The 21,750-nt window shown below is 41.5% G+C and overlaps 1 protein-coding gene across 3 annotated transcripts; it reads left to right on the top strand.

Annotated features, from left to right (window-relative positions):
* The first annotated feature begins 2,291 nt into the window (after window positions 1-2,291).
* On the top strand, window positions 2,292-13,958 carry LOC133171294 (dystroglycan 1-like). Of its 3 annotated transcripts, none has more exons than XM_061304548.1 (4): window positions 2,292-2,405; window positions 7,954-8,036; window positions 8,114-8,488; window positions 10,206-13,958. In XM_061304548.1, exons 3-4 carry the CDS (start codon window positions 8,156-8,158, stop codon window positions 12,516-12,518), a joined length of 2,646 nt encoding a protein of 881 aa, XP_061160532.1. In that variant the 5' UTR covers window positions 2,292-2,405; window positions 7,954-8,036; window positions 8,114-8,155; the 3' UTR covers window positions 12,519-13,958. The 3 variants fall into 3 exon arrangements, with proteins under 3 accessions (XP_061160532.1, XP_061160522.1, XP_061160512.1); XM_061304538.1 differs by having other exon boundaries at window positions 2,309-2,614; XM_061304528.1 differs by having other exon boundaries at window positions 2,309-2,614; window positions 7,954-8,488.
* The last annotated feature ends 7,792 nt before the right edge of the window (window positions 13,959-21,750 follow it).

Here is a 21,750-nt window from a genome sequence, read left to right as displayed (position 1 = left end):
GCCATCACATAAACGGCAGCACATATTCTCCTGCGGAATAAGCAACATCTAATCATTTGCTTGCGCATAAGCACATAATGAGAAGGATCATTTGCACTCTATTTGTCACCCTAATGACATTTGCGGTTTCATTTTAAGGTTTTAATGCGGCGCTTTGCCTCTTCTTCAGCTGTCAGTCTTTTCAACTTCCTTTTCCCAAGCATCGTTCCCGATGGAGCTCGTGTCCCATTTAAACCCATTACAATGCAGCATATTACAAGCAGTCATGCGTAAGCTCGCAGAGCCTCCAACAAGAAAACATCTCCTTCTTTGGATGTTTTTCTTCTAACTTAAAGGAGAAAAAAAAGACAAGTCGTCAGGGTGGTGAAAATTACACACAAGGAATGCTTTGCAACATGATGATGGAAAGCAGTGATGTGAAGCACCACTAATCAAGTTCTTTTATTCAAGACGAAGGAAATGATGGAGTTTGGTGTTGTTCTGCAGTGTTATTTAGCTGTGCCTTAAGTTGTAAAATGACTACATGTTAAGATGCACGCTGCATCATCATTCGGGCGGCCGCCATCTTGGGAACATTAGGCTGTAAGCACTGCGCAGAACAATACTAAACAAGGAAGATTTTCCAATGGATAAAAGTCGCAGACTGCAGAAAAGCTCATCTCAATGTACGACAGACCCGCGGGCATACAGTTGAAGGACTTGGATCACGAGAAGGAGCCAGATAATTGGACACATTACAGCTTATTGATGGTGCAGAGTTGTCCGCCTCTACCTAGCTACACGACCATATTGACCGTCTGGTAAATATGGTCAAATGCTGCTGTGTTTTTGGATGTAGCTAGCATCTCACATATCTTTTTATTCAGCACATATTTTCTGTAAGATACTAAAAGCAAACTTTTTCTAAAATCCCTTTCATATGTACCAGTGATAAAAGTAAATAACCTCAATATCGAATAAAAGAAATGAAAAAAGATGTAAGAGCACACTTGTTTAAGACTCAGACCTTGAGAGTCAAACAAAATTATTTGTGTGTGGCAATAACGTGAGATTGTGTCTATAAGGACACTTCATTAAAATGTATCAGATGGATTTTATGACTTTTTATGAAAATCATTCTCTCCTTTCAAGTGGCTGCTGCAGCAATTATTTCAAATTCTGATATTTTATATGGTTGGTCAAATGTCTCTAGGGTGAAGCAAATTTAAGTGGAAATTTGGTTCCAGACATTTTGAGGTTGCAGACATAAAAAAACTCTTGTACAAATAATGTTGCTTTTCTTGAGTGTGTCTGTTTCGTTGGGTTATTGTATCTGTCTTTGCTCCCTAATGTTACCCAACCACCTCCCTCGAACGCTTTGTGTTGTCTCATCAGTTTGTTTGTATGTAGTTTGCTGTTTTTTTTTTCCAGCCCTTAACGGTTCATTGTCCTTGCTACGTCGTCTAATTCCCGTTTGTCACTCATGTTCAAGCTAAGCCAAACAGTTTTCCTATAGTCTTTGTTTAGTCACTTTGTTCATGATGATTTGGAACTTTTGATTGTTAAAGTACCTTGTTTTGACCTTTTTGGTTCCTATAAATTAATTTACTTCGATTGAACTCATAACTCACCACCTTGTTTCATTCATATGTTTGGGTCCAATATTACCGTTATATTATTTTGAAATTCTCATGTGCAACAGAAATACGCCGACTCGGAATCAGCACAAAAACTTTATGTAGCGTTTGTTTGCATTTTAGATTTTTTTAAAAGTTAAACTTTGTTGACCAGTGTTAGTGAAGGCAGTGGAACATTAATGATTATTGTTGGTTTATTTTCACCTTCCAAAAATTATGAGCCAAGACATGGAAAGTCCCCAAACACCGACCCCGAACGCCACGCCCTGACTTAACCCTAACAACCTTTACCTTAACCCTAACTCCTAACCTTAAAACCCTAACAACCTTAACCCTTCCATCCCCCTTAATACTAACAATAACAAGACTTTTATTTATTTATTTATTTTTTTTAGAAAAGATGATAAACTGAATCCTAGGTCGAAATATGACTTGGGTGATGATTATTTTAGGACGGTGAGGACATGAAGGTTCCTCTAATTTTATAGTTCTTGTGTTGAAACAGCTTCTAGGTGCTAATAAGGTGCTTTGTAAAATTAACCAGGTCTACGTCATTGTCTGTGACTACTGATGCGGTAAGGGCAACAGTGAAAGTGTGAGATGTTGGGAGTGAGGAGGTTCACCTGAATGTTCAAGTTACCTCCAGAGAGGGAGGAGCCACTGCCGCCTGGCTCCTCAGTGGCCTCCTCAACCTGCCTGGTGCCCAGTAGGAGGACTGACGGACGGGGGGAGGCAGGCAGCCAGGCAGCAAGGGAGGGGTTGCCAGCGACCTCATCACGATACATAGCGGTGGGCCGTCTATTTATGAACCTAAGCGCGCACACATCATCAGCTGCTTCGCTGAGCCCACACATCATTGTGACCGCACACTGTCTATTCGTTTGCGGGGTAAAGCTCACTTTTGATGGCCATTTGGAGACCTCAGCGGCGTTTCGTGCAGGCTCGATCGGGGAGGAGAGATTACGGCGCGAGGTAGCTAACGTTAGCTCGCTAACAAGGTCAGTACACATTTTGCTTGTGCCACTCTTTTGCATGTCACACTTTGGAAAGAAAAACGCACACTTGTGGTTATGTTTAGTGCGTTTCGTTATCACGCTTAACAAAGTGCATTCTCCTTCAAACGGGAAGGGTGAACGTGACATTGATCACAGTAATTATTCTCTCGGCGTTAGCCTGCTAGTTAGCAACACTCGCGAGACAACGACCGCTCAGTTCGCTCCGCTCCACGTTGATGATGCTACCTCGGCCTTTTCTTCCCCACATTGCCCACGGACACGTATGTGAGGGGCAAAGCGGCACATTCGGCCGTCGCCTGGATGTGTTTGTACGCCGATGTGCTGGTCGGATGATGGCAGCAGCGGCTCGCTGCTCTGCTCGCACCTCATCCGCTTAGAATAAAAACAGGTGCACGTCTGCTAGCTTCGGCCAGCTGCGGAACATAGTCTGCAAAAGCGCTGGACCGCGCTCGCATTTTTTGCCCCAATTTGGACTCTATAGCAATGTTCGGTCAAATAATGACGCACACGCAGAGTGTCACAACATCATCGGGAATTCAAATTTGGATATAGGATTCATAAGAGGCCCGAAATGAGATTGTAGTCGGACTTAGGGCAAACGACACGGGCCTAGTATGAACACACTCTTGAGCCGGCATGCAAGAAAGGGAAACAACGGAACCGATCTTACTGGAATTACTAAAAAAAAAAAAAAAAAAGAAGTCAGAATGCAAAGCAGAATTACGCATTTTTCAAAAATCAACTCCAAAACAGCGTTTGTTTGTGGGCCTCCTTGGATATTATTACACGTTGAGGGATCGTATTGTGAATTTTCTTATCTGTCCTGATTTTCTGCAAGTGTTCTTGATTCTCATGTTTGTATCTCCACAGCCCCCATTTGGGTCTGCTAGCTGCAGTTTGGGGGGTTTAAGGTAGTTAACAGGATGATTCATAATCACAGCTAGTTTTCAGATGAATGTTGAAAGGATTTCCCAGGATTTTGCCAGGCTGCGCATAATCATGGGGTCCTTTCCCCAGAATATTCGTTTTATCGCCTAGCACTGGTGGTTTATCTTTTTTCTTTTTTTAACCTCATGCTCTATTACTTTGCTGGACAGTGTGGAGGAGCATGCGGCTTGTCTTGTGGATGTTTGTTATTCAGCTCAGGCTCTTTGGAGAGGCTGCTGCATGTGCCACGTCAATTCAGTTGGCCCTGAGCGCCAACTGTGCATCCGAGACTTAATTATTTGTGATAGTTTTTAATTTTTAACTACCCTTTGAACGACATACAGCAAGAATGCCGCTGTGGTGTAACTGATTTGCTTCCGCCACCCCCCACTCCCACTCGACCACTCGAGCAGGTCTTAAACCTAGAAGCTAATCTGCCACTGTTGTGTTTACCATACATCAGACTTGTCTGATGTTAAAAATGAGATTTTAATAAGTGTAGATATTCATTCATGTGAGCTTTAGCTTTTCCCTGGGGAAATTTTGGGCAACACTGCTAGCATGTTTTAATACTGTTTTGCACCAAAGGTCCAGAGCGAAAGATTGTCATGGTGATAATGACGCACTATCTTACTATTATTTGTTTTAATGAGCTCATACAGGACTGCGCAATTATGACCAAAATGATCATCTTGATTATTTTCCTTTGTATTCTGTAACTACTAGATTTGCACTGATTTGGTTGTTCAAATAGATCGGCTATTTTTTTTGTATTAAACTCGCTGATCAGTGAGCCGGGTTCTGTAACCACTCTTTTTAATCACAAGTAGGTTAAATGCATCACATCCATTAATGTGACACATTTTGTAGGAGGTTTGTTTTCTCCTCCATAGCCTTCTTTAGATAAATGTAAGCGTAACAAATTCAAGTACTACTTGCATGTTGAATAAATGTGGCAAGTCCAGTACAGCTAGGGATAGTCTTGATATCCCTTCCTTGCTGCCAAGTGCAAATTTCTCAGATGGCTACAGATCAGATCTTGAAGTCTTCCACTTGTACTGTTGAACCAGTTTCTAATCTAAGCTTCTTACTCTAATAGCATCTGTGACAGGGTCATAGTCAGATTTGTACAGTAGATCAATAGTTGTATACATGAGTCCAAAAAGGAGCGCCCTTGCTTTCGGGGTGAGCGAGTTGAGGGAAAGGGTCTGCCCCATAGCCTCACTCTTAAGGTGATAGTTAGTGAACTTCAATCCCCAGATGACTTATTGAGTCTCATTGTGCTGCATGGCGCACCAGCAGCCATAAAACTGGTTATGCCTGAATAAATGCACGGGATTAAGACCCGGAAAGCTTCGTTATCAAATAAACTGGCAAAGACAACAGTGAAGGACATTTCTGTGTAAATGTTTTTTCAATTAGCTATAGTTTATTGAAAAAAACATTTGTATTTTATGTCTGCCGTTTACGCCACTTATTATGGCCCTTTCATTACATGGTTCAGCTGTATTAACGTAATGTTGTGTCCATGGGACAGCAGGCAATGGTTACCAGTCCATCTGTTTCATTTACATTTTTGTTCTATTACACATTTGAATATAAAGTTATAAAAGTGCAAATCAGCACTGCAAAATTGGGTGTGAGGATTTGTGGCTTGTGGTGGCTATTGCTCACTGTGAGTTAACAGGATGGAATCTAGGCCACGTTGTGGAGCGCTTACTTTGATGCTCAGATTGTTTGCTGTGTGTGTGTGTGTGTTAATGGCCCGAGGTGAGGCGTAGTGCTCATTCGAAGTAAAACCAAGCCAATGGGCAAAACCTATTTTTATGCAAATGTATTTGACATGAAAGAAAGAATTCAGACATGAATTCAACCCGAGGTTTAGATTCAGAACAAGCTTTTTGAAGATATTGGTTATTATATACGTGTGGAGGAATGTCCTTTTGTGTGTGTGTAGATAATGACGAGGAATTTCCCTGAACTTGCTGTAGAGAATGCCATGACTGTGCTGTGCAACTTGCTGTGACACGCAAGGTTTTCCGGTCGTAGACCTGTTTGGACATGAGCAGAAAATGGTGGTCTCAATACTATCTCTTTAGCCCCCCAAAGAATGTGGGTTATTGTTTACTCCCCCCATAGAAAAAAATGAAATGCAAATTTCTTTTCTCGCACTATACAATCAATGTTGACTGTTAAAACAAATGTCAGATTTTTTTTTTTTTTTGGTATCAGGTTGACCCATGCCTTATTTCCTCCTCTTGGAACCTCAGGATAACAAGTCTTTGTAATTTGATCTATAACAAATGCCACACCTTGGCTTAACAGCCAAATTGACTTGTTCCATTCAAAATGCCCTAAATGTGTATCCTTGCTCAAGGAGAGAAGATTGTTTAACTTTGTGGGATTGTTGGCACACTGATATACCTCCATTATTAAGATTTATTAAAAAATAAAAAGAAAGGAAAAAACTCTAGTGCTGGGTAGAAATAAAATCTCATTAAAATGCCATTTCCAGTTTTAATTTATTCCCCCCTTCACTTCACTCAAAGCAAATTAATGATGACCTTATCCAAAGCAACTTTTGCTTTTACCTTCTGGAATTTGCTTTACTTCTTATTATAGTTTTTTTCCCCCCAAGAATTAAGGTGCATTAACTTCCACAAGAGAACGAATGGGTTTTATTTTTGGGACAGCACGACAACGCAAAATTGCTAATATAATAATGTGGATGGGCTTCTAGGAATAATTAGCCTAGCAAGCCAGACCCAACGCTGTACCAATGATTTGGGTCACCTCGTCTCAAAACGTGCTCAACATCATACTCTTTGGCAGAGAAATCCTAACTTCACAACAATCAAAATAGTGTGTTAGGGATGGGAGTTTGTTTAATTCAGCTTACAACCTTAAAACACATAGGGCCTTCTTTTTGTTCTTCTTTTGCGCAAGTCTAGCAGTCTAACGGTCCACATGGGTGGAGTTTGTTTTCTTTTATTATATTGCTAAAAGGAACATGAGTAGTTGTGGGTGTTGTCTGCCTTTCCCTGGGATATACTCCAGCCAGGGTCTGACCTGAAACTTTTTTGAGTGGTGCCCATGTCAGAAGCGGTCCTGGAACCCCCGAGTTAGCATAAATTCAAACAAGCTATAAAACCCAGAAAAAAAATTAAAGTCCCGATCAGGTCTGGAACTGTTTTTCTTTTTTTTCCCCTCTCTCTCTCAGTATTAGTGGTTGGGATATCAAACGTTACATATTCAATGAGATTATTTACTGCCCAAAAAGAAATATTGCATGCAAGGAAACCAACTACGCAGCAGTTGAGTATTTTCCATGGCGCACACCAACGTAATGACATCACGTCTCCCACTCGCACGCTTTCATACACGCTCTAAAAATACATTTCCGGGTTGACCGCATATGCGTCGGCTCACCGCCAGACCTCACAAATGCAGTCTACAAAGTATATTGAAACACTCACGAAGCAGCACAATTCTCAGCATGCTTTGATTCCACATTGGGCGATAGATTTTTTTTGGTGCTGGCGCCGGGCAGTTATGGGCGGGAAGCCCAGGTTCCCCGCACTGATGGCTGTGACGAAAGATGCCGCGTCTGGCAACACGTTATTTCCAATTTCAATTTTTTTAAATATACTTTGTTAATACGTATATATACCGTAATTTTCGGACTATAAGTCGCGTTTTTTTTTCATAGTTTGGGTGGGGGGGGCGACTTATACTCAGGAGTGACTTATATACATATATATATATGTTTTTGTCACTTTTTGGGGCATTTTATGGCTGGTGCGACTTATACTCCGGTGCGATTTATAGTCCGAAAATGACGGTACATATTTCGCATGGTCCGGTCCAAGTTGTTTGAACGCCTCATGTGGCGTGTAGCAGACCAATGTTCTTAAAAAAAAAACACACCTAAGGAACACTAATGCGATTTATTAACTTTTTTTGTATTCCTGTGCAGTTTTGTTCATTTAGTGCAGTCCTTTAAAAAAATAAACCTTGCTTCTTTCACACTTTGTGTACTTTATTTAAGTTGTAAAGTCATTATACTTGTATACTCCATTTTTTGCACACTTTAGATCCATGCTTTTTTGTTAACGTTTAGTTATATATATATAAAAAAAAAAAGGAAATGTTGAATTGAGTTTTTTTCTCAGAGATTTCGTTGTCAACAAATTACCACCAAAAACAGGTGTGGTCGACAGGTATGACATGTATGGATTCCTTGGTACTGGGAATTGGTATTGCACCGGTTCAAATGTGAAAGCTATTCATCCCTAATGATTAGCATATTATAATGATGTTTGCACCAATGTTTTATTTTTATGCTGGTTTTTTTTCCCCTCCGCAAAGTCATGTTTGTTTGTCTTCTCTTGTAGCTGCCTGGCATGGCCGCCTAACCAGCTGCCCTATACCTCTCTTGATGGATCCCAGAGGACAACAAAAGGAAGAACACAAGCAAGTGAGCACAGCCAATAACAAGGGAATCTGACCTAAAGCGTATCATCTGACTGACTTCAGTGCATGTGGCCTCTTAAGTGGTTCCTAGGCATCTGTTAGGCAGCTCAAGGGCCTACTGCTATGCACTATAAAATGGGTGACATGGGCGGTGGGAAAGCCAGGATGTGCAGGACCACCTCGCTGGTAATGGGGCTTCTGATAGCCGCGGTCCTGTGTGCTGCATCGGAAGAGCGGGATGCACTGGTGGAGAGGTTCACCATTGAACTGGAGGCTTCCATGCAGTCTTCCGTGCTCCCCGAGCTCCAGTCTGCTGCCGCAGCCACGGCAACGCCGGAGTCCTCTGTGAACGACAAAGGTGTGCAGACGGGAATCCCCGACTCCTCAGCCATTGTCGGCCAGGTGTTCCAGCTGAGGATTCCACCGGTACCTGAAAACGCTAGCTGTGATCTCCACGTAAGTGAACAGAATATGAATTCAGTCTTATTTAGACTTTGACGGATGTGTTTTGGTCAGGAACAATACATTAGTGAAGGAGACTGATAACCAATATTTGGAGGAAAGATATGGTACATAGGATTGAAAACTGTGAAAAATACAAGCTCATTAAACAGCTTTTTAGATTTTTTTTTTTTTCTCTTGAGCAGTAGAAGTCTTTGTTGTAAAATTAAAAATATGCTGAGAACATCCAAGTCGACAAACGATTTTGGCAAATATTCTCCGTTACAATACTGTAAATCAGTATAAAAGCAAAGCACAGATCTCCAGTCAGTAACATGACACGTTAAGTGTAGGTAAAATAAGATTATACTTCTCATGACGAACACACAAGCACATGAAGAGGAATATCATTTTGTCCGTCTTGAATTTCATTCATGAAATCGGACGATGCAACACGTATTAATATTAACACACGACGGCTGACTATTTAGAAGGGTGCTTCTATTATCAAACCATTTGACTGGATGAAGTGTTTGATTGGTCAAAGCTGAGTGGCGTGTCCATTTATGTGCCTGCGTGTTTACAAACATCAGAGAAGTGTGAATCAAAGTCATCCTTTTTATTTGACATCAGTCGTGATGGCTCACTCGCACATAACAGCTCTTCAGCCATGGCACTATTTATTAGCTACACTGCTACGTGGAACAACATGATGGCAGCCTGAACAATACAAAATACACAACACAGTGTTTTTTTTTTTTTTTTTTTTTTTTTTTTTTTTTAAACAACTATTAAACATGTTCAATACTTCCCTCAATCTTTCATGGATTGAAAATCATGTCCCCCTACTCGGGCAGACTTTAATTACAGTGCTCGGAACTCCCAATGGCTAGTCAATTGTTGCCTTTGCCATGAACAAATTGCCTTTTATCAAATCGCAATTGTATTGCAAATGCAGTAACGGTTCATCCCTACTCAAGATTAAAATTTGTCATATGCACAGTAACAATACGCTAGCTCTGCACAGTGAAATTCATTCACAATTAGTCACCCTATCAGAGCCAAAACGTCAAAACTAATTTCTTATCGGCTGCCGGATTAAAAAAAAAAAGGCCAATATTTGTCAAAATTACTACTATTGGTGCTCATAATTACAAACGCAGCAATTATTCAGATTTAATTTTGCATTTGTGGAATAAAAATTACGATTATTTATTGTGTTTACATTATTCTCCGGGCACTACCATATTATCCTATACCGCTCTTTTCGGTCACCTGGAAATGACGTCAGTGTGGCATCGGGCCCGCTTTGTGAACATGCTCAGCATGACGTTCAATTTCAGTCCACAGTAAAGGGCAGAGCAGGCCAAAATGGAACTGATGCAAATGTCTCCCACTATTGCCATGATTATACGTAATTCCCTCCTTCCACTTTTGACAAACGTTTGCAACTTTTTTATGTGTATAAGAATGGTGTGTTGACTATGATGTCATTTGTTCCAAGCCACATTACATAGGGTATTAACCTAAATTAGAGTGCAGTAGCATGGCTTGAGGCTTTTGCCGAATTTGATTAATACAGTAAGTGGTAAAAGCATAACTCTTCCCCTGTGTCACATTGGTTAATAAGAAAATCGTGTATTTGTGTCTCCATATATGAAAACTGGAATTAGCGCAATCATCGATCGGTTGAGTAATTGCATTGATTTTTTTTCTTTTCTTTTTTCTTCAGCTTACTGAGATGGGGCAGATAGCTTTACCGCAATGGCTCTATTGGGACAAAGAGAGCTGCATTCTGAGAGGCCTAGCCCTAGAGCTAGATAAAGGTGTGTACCACATTGCTGTGTCTGGACGAGACACAAATGACAAGACCGGCAACCGAGAGTTTCCCACAACGGTCTTTTCGATTGAAGTTTACCCCGAGGAGCGAGCAGACACCGAACCGTCCCTGCTCGCACTGCAGTCTGATCTGAGTGGCTTGCAGCCTTTCACTTGTGGCCCCGAGGAGCCTGTCACGGTCCTCACTGTCATCCTTGATGCCGACTTGACAAAGATGGTTGCAGAGCAGAGGGTCACTTTACTGACTGCTATGAGAAGATTCTCACATGTTCCCGTTGAGCACATGAGGGTCGTCCCTGTTGTCAACAACCGCTTATTTGACATGTCAGCCTTCATGGCGGGACCCGGGAATGCTAAGAAAGTGGTGGAGAATGGAGTTCTGCTGTCATGGAAACTCGGCTGTGCCCTTGACCAGGGCAACATTCCAGACATCAGCATTGTCCAGTCGTCCGCAAAGGACGGAACCATGTCGGGCAGGCTGGCGTACCCGGTGGTTGGTTGGCACATCGCCAACAAAAAGCCTCACGCGGTGAAACGCGTCAAACGACAGTTGTACAACACCCCTACGCCGGTGCCCTCCCTGCTCCCTCCCACCACTTACCCAGAACCCCCGGTTCGTGTCGTCCCCAGCCCCACTTCACCCTCGATCGCCCCCGCAACAGACAACTCTGCGCCACCTGTCCGCGGTCCTTTACCCCTTCCCGTCAAGCCCACCATGAGAGTCCGAGATCAGATAGCTCACACCCCCGTTTTGGGTCCGCCTCTACCCACCAGGGCTTTGGGATCGACAAGCACCATCCTCATCCAACCTACCATGACCAGACCTACATTTGTGGAAGCCACCGCTTTACCAACGCTACCAAGCACCACCAAAAAGCCCAAACCTTCGAGCACAAGGAAGCCCAAGAAGCCCAAAGCGTCAACCCCGGCTCCCCGGGAACCCAAATCCACCACAGCGAAACCACCAAAGCGTACCACCTCGCTCCCCTTGGCTCCAGACCTCAATAGCATGCCAGAGATCCGCAACCCCATTGACCAGGTCAACGCGTGGGTGGGCACGTACTTTGAGCTGAAGATTCCTCCTGATACGTTCTTCGACAAAGAAGACGGCACAACCGACAAGTTGCGTTTGACTTTGAAGCATCCCCCCAGAGAGGCAGTCGGTGAAACCTCCTGGATTCAATTCAACAGCACCATCCAGCTTTTGTACGGACTTCCCGAGGAGCAGCACAAGGGCAAACACGAGTATTTCATGTTGGCTACTGATAAAGGGGGAAGGAGTGTTATGGATGCCTTTGAGGTTCAGGTCAACCACTGGTCAACGAACCATAAACCCTCAGTGGTTTTCGTCGCCCGTTTTCACGGCGACCCCAAAACCCTAAGCGGCGATATCCATAAAAAGATTCTCCTGACAAAAAAGTTAGCATATGCTCTTGGTGATCGCAATAGCAGCACAGTGACCCTACAAAGCATCACCAAGGGCTCCATCGTGGTTGAATGGACCAACAACAGCCTCCCGCAGGGTTCTTGTCCAAAGGAGCAGATCGCAGCTCTCAGCAGCATCATTGCAGATCCGCAAGGGACACCCAAACCAGCGTTTATCAAGGCTATGGAGCCTGAATTTAAACCCATTAACATCTCTGTTCGCGGTGCCAACAAATGTCAAAGCTTCACTTTCATTCCACCGGGAGAGGTCCCGCCAATCCCCGATACCCCTCCCGTGACACCTTCACCTGGGACGGGGCGTAGAAGCAGCGACGACGTCTACCTGCACACGGTCATCCCCGCGGTCGTGGTGGCGGCCCTGCTTTTAATCGCCGGAATCATCGCCATGGTGTGCTACCGGAAGAAGCGCAGAGGGAAGATGACCATGGAGGAACAGGCCACCTTCATCAAAAAAGGAGTCCCTATCATATTTGCTGACGAGCTGGATGATTCCAAGTCCCCGCCGTCCTCCAGCATCCCTCTCATCCTTCAGGAGGAAAAGCCGCCGCTGCCTCCCCCGGAGTACCCCAACATGGCAGGTCCCCACAGCACGCTGCTAAACCAGGATTTGTTGGAAGAGTATTCGGTGTACCAAGATGACGATCCCAACGCGCCTCCTTACCAGCCGCCGCCACCTTTCACCGTCCCCATCGAAGGCAAAGGATCCCGCCCGAAGAACATGACCTCCTACAGGTCACCGCCCCCTTACGTGCCTCCCTAACGTCCACTGGAGCTGTCCGTTTGGAATTCAGGTGCACTGTAGAGATGCTTGTTCAAAACTACTGCGGACGTAACTCCACACACGGATTTCAATGAAATGCAGACAACCATGCGTATATTTTGACCATCATGAATAAGAATTCAGCGTTCTCCTTGTGGAACAGGCAAAAGAGACACTTTGTAATTTCATTACTCCAGCTCACACTCTTTGTTTGTCGCTTTTGACTGTTTCCAAATGCTTTGTTTTGCCGAGAAGAGTCAAGTTTGTCTCAACAATGTACTATTTCTATTGTATAGAAAATACTAGAGCAGGAGAGACTGAGGCCCATTGGGCCTTGAACCAGACCCGTGGCTCTCCCTTGGCGTGCCGTTTGAGAGCCGAATCGCTCGGATGTGTCTTCAGTTTGGTTTGCCAAGGTTTTTAAGGCGAATTTAACATCACAAGCTAAACTGAAAGGATACGCACACACAATAATAAAACCAATCCCTTTTCATTCTTGCTTTTATTGACAGTAATGACTTCTTGCACCACACTTCAACAAAATTGACCAGTCAAGTCAAATAAGAAACAAATTGTATTTCTAATGAGTTTTCTAAATTAGTCACAAAATAATTACACATTATTTTTCTTCGTATTATTTTTGTGCCACTTAACTTGCCGTCTGAGATGTTTTGTGTTGTTGCCATGGTGTCGACTGGCTGTCGGGTCAACAATGAATGCTTCACTGCAGGGTAACATGAGCATGTTACACTCAATAGAAGAAGTTTGTTTGGCTTAACACTATAGCATTTTATTTGTTTTGTTTTAAACACATTTTTTGGGGGGGGGGCATTTAATGGCTTAGGTGTTTTGAGTTGCACCAAATCTTTTTGCTAGTAGAAGAGTTCAACGTAAAATGCGAGTGTTGCTTGTGAGTCGTTAACCCTCCATGGCGATGACGTGTCAAAGTTGGGCGTACAGTGTGAAACGTGATAACTGGACTTGTGAGCAGTGTGGAGTGGACACTTGCATTCAGTTGATGAGGAGCAGAGAAACACCGCTGTGCTCTGCTTTTCCTCTCGGTGTCGCACATGGGGATGTAAATAATTGTGTGCCTGTGAAATTAAAGAACTCCATCATGTTCGTGTTTTTACCAGTCAACCTAGTTGGGAAGCGAAGGGTCACAGTGGGGAAACGATTTTATTTTTTAATTGTATGCTTAGATTTATGATCACTATCAGCATAATGAACTTTATAGTGTGCAAAAACGTTTACCTGCCCATCACAAAGAAATAGTATCATCTGAATATGATCGCAACATATGTGAATTATGTACAATTCATATCTGATAGCACCATTAGAAAAAAAATCTAATGTTTTTACTGAGTTTTTGATACAGTCTTAAACTTGTTTTATGAAGGTATATTAATAAAATGTAATACAATTTGTAAAGCCTCAAAATTGTCTACTGTCACTCTTTGTGGATGTTATTTTTCTTTTTGTTGAATCGTACATATTTTCACTGCAGTCATGATGTCAAACCATGACATGACTTCTTTCCAGACTACAGTCAAGCCCAAAATTATTCATACCCAATCATTTTCGTCTTAATTGCCTATCTGGACGATAAAATTACACCTTGACTGTTCACTTCTCCTGCAGATGCCTCAACAAGATTAATACGTGCTCATCAACCCGCTTGTTAAATGAGCTTACTTACAGCCCCCTTGGTACGTCCACCAGTCGACTTGAATTTTCTATTTTTTGCCACTTGACTGTGATCTTTTCTGCTCTCATTTACCCGGCTCTTATTACACTGGCTAATTAGTAATTATGAGGTGGGTTGGGTTTCATATTGAATGGTCTGCAATTAAGTATGAATTGGACACCAAACAGGCTGTGGGCTAGGGGCTTATTTACAAATGAAGTTGACACTGGATGTGAGTGATAATGGATGCAAATAGACAAAGTGATTGGCCTTTCACTCCTTTGTGCACAACATAGCCCTTAATTGGCTTAATGCTAGTTAAATTCGCGTTAACATTCATGATCAAAGTGCAGCAGCCAGTAATTAACGGGTAGAATGGATTCCAATACACACTGGATGTTAACATATTTGTAGTTAAACCATTTTATATGGACTGGGTTGGCCAGTAAATTGCAAAAATCTGCCTGAAATGTATGCCCTTTAAAAATGCATAGATTATTTGTTATAACCCCCCCCCCCTCACTTTTGAATAAGCAGGCATATTCGCCAATAAGCATTTTCTATAAAAAAAAAAAAAAACAGTTGGGTAAAAGGAAAAAAAAGGAAGTGCAAATATTTTTAAAAATCTGTGTGAAGCAATGGTTGGCAAACCCGAAACCACGAGTAAGCTGGTTTCCCGTGTACGGTGGTCCCTTGTGATACCAGTGAGGAACAAGCAATCATTCAACTTTTTTTTTTTTACTGATAATCACAAAAATGTATAGTCTGTATGTAGTGAGAACTTTTTGAAAAGTACAAGTGAGAAACCCAATTTGATTAAAACTGTGGAGAGCATATATCAGAATATGTACCATATCGTGGGTGCCAAAGACCTTTACAAAAGCCTAACATTCTCTCCAGTCTAAAATTGCTTAATTTGCTGCATTGTAGCCAAGCGTAGAATCAACCCTGAGGTTTCATAATACACAATAATAAACATTTCAACTACTTTAGGTGGCCAAATTACTATTCACTAACTTATGAGCACCACTTCAGTTTTTTTTTTTTCGTAGTGAAAACTTTATCTTATGATGACTTCGTAAAACAGCAACACAAAAAGACCACCAGATATATTACAAGATATGGTTGACAGTGTAAGTGAAAAAAGTCGATTTTATTTCGGTCAATAATATCGCTCACAAATAAGATTTTAGAAAAATCAATTTACTTCACTTAACTCTCGTTTTGCCCCCTCCTGCATTGTGAAACAAAAAATTGTTCTTTTCAACAATCACTTTCGGCTTGAACGTATGTATGGATTACACAGGCGAGACAAAGCGGAAACTGACCTTTTGGCAGACTTCCATGATCGTGTGCCATAGGGGTTTTACAAATGGATGAAACCAAAGAGTTCAACGTGTAGGCTGGTAATATGAAGTAACAGTCACCTCTACTTTGTCTTTGAGTAGAACGACTAGCAGTGCCGTACTGATGAACTCTGAGAGTAATTGGAATGGGATGAATCACATTTGCATTCTAGACTGAATGTGCATTGTGATTATCTGTCGCAGAGACGAGGACTGCTTACAACTCAAGTGGGAATCATAACATAATACTTCAACAGTACCGAATATACACGTATCTGGAAGAGATGAATGTTATTTCCATTCTTTTCAATGAGAAACTATTTGAGATATGAATGTTCTGCGTTATGAGCGTAATTAACTCGATCCCAATGTGCACTTTGTTGTTGCAGTCAGAAAGCACTCCCACAACGATGTTATGAGCCACCGGCCGGGTTCTATTGCGGATCCTCGGTCAACTCAAACAGCAGTTCATGTTCAATCTTCTGCAACATAGATGTTATTTAGCATTAAGCTAGCCAACTGAACTTCAATCTATGTGGTTTTAAGGACGCAAAGTGTAATTCTCTGTGTTTTTTGTTTATTTCGCCAGTAAAGTAAGGTCACGGTATCTCAAGGCACAAAGTGTACCTTGATCAGCTGTGACAAACCAAAATGAACAACTTTTGTATCTACAACATTTGATGGAGCTCTTATAATAGATCCCATTATGTTGTCCAGGTGGTCAATGGAGTGGCTGGTCAGTGTATATCATTAGTGACTATTTATACTCTGGACAAAGACTGTCTAATTGCTGCTGAGCCCACAAATGGAGTTGAACGAATCGATATGTGTGGCTGATAGTAGGTAATGAGGTTGTGTCAAGGTATAGATTCAAGGCTATTTTATGCCATGCCACTCTCCCCATCACCCTAACTAGCACTGCACTTGTTAATAAATAATGCATCACAAGTGAAAGTTAATGTACCTGATAATAAATTCATGAAGAAGCTGCGGTGGTTGATGTGTTGATGCTGATGTGGTGCTATTTTCACCGACAATCTCATTCAGTTGCGGCAAACCAGAGCTGGACAGAGACCTTGTGTTTCACAATTGAATAAAATGAGGACAATTACTGTATCTTATTATTAGCCCTACCCGTACTGGAGATTAATTCAAGACCACACCATTCAAGAAGTTTTTTGAGAACACATCCTAATTAGGCCCACAGCTTGCAGAGCTCTCAGCGTGAACACTTTCCTCAGCACAGGAATATTGACCAAAACTTTTTGGCTTCATTTAAGAAAAAGACTCATTTGTGGAGTGAGCAGTGGTAATGCAATGCGCAACTCTGCGGTGCAAATAGCAGAGCTGCGTGATGGTGGGCGGCATCCCATGGTATGGACACCGGCATAATAGGCCTCATTAGATGCCTGAAGCTCGGGAAATGCGACTCGATTTCCCATTAAGCTGAGAGCACAATAGGACTCAAAGTGCCGAATGATGAATGCTAATTGGCCAACAAGTTGTTTCAGACTATGATAGTTGAAGGCCTCATGGAAAATAGCTCTGCCAATATGAATCATGCATCCTTGGTAGTTAATGCTCATGGGGCAGCGGTAGCACCATTTAAATGATTTGTTTTAATATGATTTGATCAATAACAGTAAAGACACACTCCGGTGAATTTCATTTTGAAAATCAATTATGCTGATATGAGTAATGAAATTATTGCTAGTTGTTATCATTCAAAAGGTATCATTGCTTCTAAGTAGAAGGAATCATCTTAAATATTTAATTGCCACACCTCTCTCTCTATATATATATATAATGATCTATCTCTATATCTATCTCTATATCTATCTATCTATCTATCTATCTATCTATCTATCTATCTATCTATCTATCTATCTATCTATCTATCTATCTATCTATCTATCTATCTATCTATCTATCTATCTATCTATCTATCTATCTATCTATCTATCTATCTATCTATCTATCTATCTATCTATCTATCTATCTATCTATCTATCTATCTATCTATCTATCTATCTATCTATCTATCTATCTATCTATCTATCTAATTTGTTTTTTTTTCATCGACCATACAGTTTTCTTTCTTTTTTCTTTTTTAACTCGTGTCTTTACCATTATTGATAGAATTATATGAAAGTAAGTGGACATTTGAAAATTTCAACAAAAAAAGCCCCCAAATTGTTACCACTCCCACACGAACATGACTTTAAATTTCTTTGCCTCAAGTTTCTCAAGCCACTAGGTGGCAGTAGCAGTACACCCACTGTGCCAAAACTCAGCCATTGGTTTCCAGACAAATAACAAGCAGCTCCAAGCAGTGGTAAACAAAAATCCAAACCTGCTATTACCGTTTATCAGCTCCGAGGCATCAACAGCCTAAACAAACATGGGTTTATTTCGATGGGAGTAATATGCAAAAGTAATAAAGGTATCATTAATATTAGCTATTTAATCAACTCTGAGGTGATTTATTTTCACGTTCAAGTAAAGAACCCAAAGGGAGTCTCCAAAGACGCCCTCATAATTAGACAATGTGGGGAACAACAGTGAGCTTCTACATTTAGATTGAGTAAGCCTGCACTAATTGCATTTTGGCTCTTATCTCATAAACTGGATTCATTCCAAAGCCTTGATGGAAATCCTCTTCACTTTGTGCAAAGAACAAACATTCCAGGAGGGCTTCTTCACTCACTCGCATATGCTGCCATGTTCGGATGACAATGTGAACGTGTTAACATGCTTCCATGAGCGGGCGTCACAGCTGGGAGGAGAAACAGCAGTACTGAGGTCAGCTCACCTCCTGATACTCCTACGCTTTGGAAACATCATCCTCACGACTCCTGAAGATCACAGCGCAATCCACGGGTTTCTTGCAGTCAACTTGTGTCTGATGGCAGCACGATTCCATCAGGTCGTCGCCCCGAGTCGTCGTGTTGAGTCCAGATAACACTCATCTCCAAACAAAGCGTGAAGGTGACGCACAGTGTGCCTGCCTTGCATATTTTCAGCCTTTTACAGGCTTTCTGTCATTTGCCAGTTTTGTGTTGGTGCACAATGCAGCTGAACAGGCTGACCTGTTGACCAGTTGAATCAATGGGACTAGTAGGTGTTGAAGGTTTTTATTTTGCTTTCCATGAAAGGCAGCTCATGGAATCAAAAGCCCAGAAGGGTGGATGGGTTCACGTTGCAGCAGTGTTTCGTTATGCTGCAATGACATGACTAGTCGTTCTTCAATGAGGATAAAGAATGTTCTCCCTGGGAGTACTTGGATTTGGGGGGCAAGGTGGCTACCATGAATTCTTTTCATTATGAAGTTATGCGTGTTCAGCATTCCTGCCTGCATATTCTATAGATAGTCAAATGGAGTGTAATTTATGTTTAATTTCAGACAATACACAATTTGAAACCTCTTTTTTGAGGAATTGCTCATCATTGGCCAAAGTTGAGTTGAGTTCACAGCCACCATGGAGTGCTCGTATATCTCAAGTCTGCGCTCGCAAGTAAAAGCAAATAACTGGCCTAAAGTATGTCGGAAAACTCCCGAGTTGGGTCACTTGTATGTCAAGTTACCACTGCACAATGTTCAGAGAGTAGGAAAAGGTGTTTTATTGCTTTACAAAGGAACATAGAGAAAAGAAAAAAATCATTTAACAAGCAGAGCGACTCTTCATTGTAGGCAATGTGTGAAGTGGGATTTTTCTTGTCATGTCATGTGAAAATGTAGTCAGGTCATCTTCAGCTGTTATTACAGTCCATTAACTCCTTTGTGAAGATACATAATTGATGCAGCCTTTGGGTGGAGTTAAATCAAATAGAGAGGTCTTTATACTGCACTGCCAGCTAAAAACGAAACACACAATCCGCAGTGGCGTTTGACTGCAGCTCCACAAAATTGAGACGTACCGTACGATGCCAAAAAGTCCACTTTCACGTCATGGTTTTGTTGGAGCCATTAGGCAAGATAGAAAAGGAACAGTGTGGAGAGATGTCCTATTGGTTTTCATTTGCATTTCCCAAGGCATTGTGTGAGGGTTGTTGGCGGGATTGAGGAGAGTCATTGTTGCAGCAATGCTCCTTAAAATCAGGGTCTTAAATTTCACAGCCTGTGTGAAATTGTCAACCGCTATTTAAGCCACAGTCGATGTGCCTCGGTTTAAACACAGTTGACTTCTGCTTCTGCCTTAAACCCAAACCGTGATTTGATTTTGCAAAGTGAGCCACTCGAAATCTGCTCGCCTCGAGGGGAGTCGAGCCGGCTGGCCTAGTGAGCAAGGGAGGAAAATGCAAAGGGCACCACAGACAGACAAGATTCACTTCCAATGATATTTAGTTATTTGACGTTTATCTATCTAGGTTGGTACTATTGAACTGAAGAACCTCTTTTTCAAGAGAGACCTGAATATGCAGTGAAATTCCAAGTCATTATTCGATTTATTTTTGGCTTGCTGGCAAGAAGATTAGTCAGGATCGGGAACAATTCTTCAAAAAAAGGGGTTAGCTTCAAGACAGAACAGAACTAAACAAAAAACAAAGAGAACCCAAAATGGGAAATCCATAAATCAATGAACAAAAGTTATTGAACTCGTTCAGATTTTGGATGAACGTCAACTGAACGTGGCGCATTTTTGCTTTGTGAACGTTTTTGCGAACACGCTCATTCTGGGGCCAATGAACGGCTTTGAACGGCACTTCACTTTCATTCAAGGATGCCAGGTTTTCATAGATTACAAAATAAAACCCAGCTAAACACACTGTAAACAGATCTTAATTTGGCGGGAGTAAAGGGATTTGGCAACCCTGACCACAAACAGTATCAGCGTCTTCAAAACGCCTCGTGTTTATGGAGTCGACATCAACCAACGTTGAAATAGTTCATGTAATTAATGAAATTGACCAACACTGCATTTTAACCAGTACACATTTGAACACAAATGGTGGAGTAGACCAAAGTAAACAGTTAATATAAAAATACTCATAGACGTATATCATTATGAAGAATAATGGGGAGCTGAGACCAACTCCCTTAGCAATATGCCTGTATTACACTACCCAAGTGGCAAAAGCTATTTAATTACTGCAGTTTCAGTGTGTGTGTGTGTGTGTGTGTGTGTGTGTGTGTGTATGTATGTGTGTCTTTAGAAAGATTTATTGATATGACATGAGAAAACTTTAAAAATTGATCAAATGACCTCAACTGTCCACAGCCCACAGAAGACAGAAAAAAGTAAATGAAAAATATCCAATTTTGTGGTTGCGTGGTGTTAAAATCTTTTGAAGGCATTTCCTTGATGCTTTTATAGGTTGTGGTTCACCAGATTAAGCCATCCAGCTTTCCTTATGACTATGTTCCTCATAATTTATTTAAGGAGGTTCTCCCAAGTATTAAGTATTAAATTTTCAGTATTAAGTAAAAAAAAAACCTGGCCTTGATCAAAATCTGCTGTCTAATTTTAGACCCATTTCCAAGCTGCATCCCTAAAAGTCTTGAAAAAGTGGTGCACACAAGTTAAAATCATTCTTGGATGAACATAATGACAGATAGATAGATAGATAGATAGATAGATAGATAGATAGATAGATAGATAGATAGATAGATAGATAGATAGATAGATAGATAGATAGATAGATAGATAGATAGATAGATAGATAGATAGATAGATAGATAGATAGATAGATAGATAGATAGATAGATAGATAGATAGATAGATAGATAGATAGATAGATAGATAGATAGATAGGCCTAGTCATACATCTAATTTTGAAACAATCCTGACAACAAAATTAAAAGTTTGGATGTGTTGGCGAGAGGTGCAATGCTCGTTAAGGCGACGACAGGCTGCACTAAATCCCTTAGCCGAAGACGAGTGAATCTAAAGGAGGTGACTGAGCTAATTGTCGACTGTCACGATCTATATCGCTAACGACTGTCAAATGAGCACATTTCAGATGGATTCTCTCAGCACCCCTCCACTCCTAACTCAGCCCCCCCAGTAACACAAGGGGTGTGAGAGAAGGAGACAGCTTGAAAGAACGAGAGCAGCAAATAAATACCAAGAGACATTAATGTGATGAGAACGATGGCCGCTCTCTTCCTCTGATTAAAAATACAATAACACACATGCACACACACACACGCACCCATTCACACAGGTAGGCACATGTGGCCTGAGATAAGGCAAATTAA

The sequence above is a fragment of the Syngnathus typhle genome, linkage group LG2 (genome assembly GCF_033458585.1).
Source record: "Syngnathus typhle isolate RoL2023-S1 ecotype Sweden linkage group LG2, RoL_Styp_1.0, whole genome shotgun sequence".
Taxonomy (NCBI): Eukaryota; Metazoa; Chordata; class Actinopteri; order Syngnathiformes; family Syngnathidae; genus Syngnathus; species Syngnathus typhle.
This window is presented reverse-complemented; position numbering and strand designations above follow the sequence as displayed.

Bases quoted from the DNA above. Each gene is read 5' to 3' on its own strand.
- LOC133171294 (XM_061304548.1), top strand. From the start codon at position 8,156: ATGCACTATAAAATGGGTGACATGGGCGGTGGGAAAGCCAGGATGTGC. The intron at 8,489-10,205 runs GTAAGTGAACAG...TTTTTTCTTCAG, and splicing joins ACGCTAGCTGTGATCTCCAC to CTTACTGAGATGGGGCAGAT.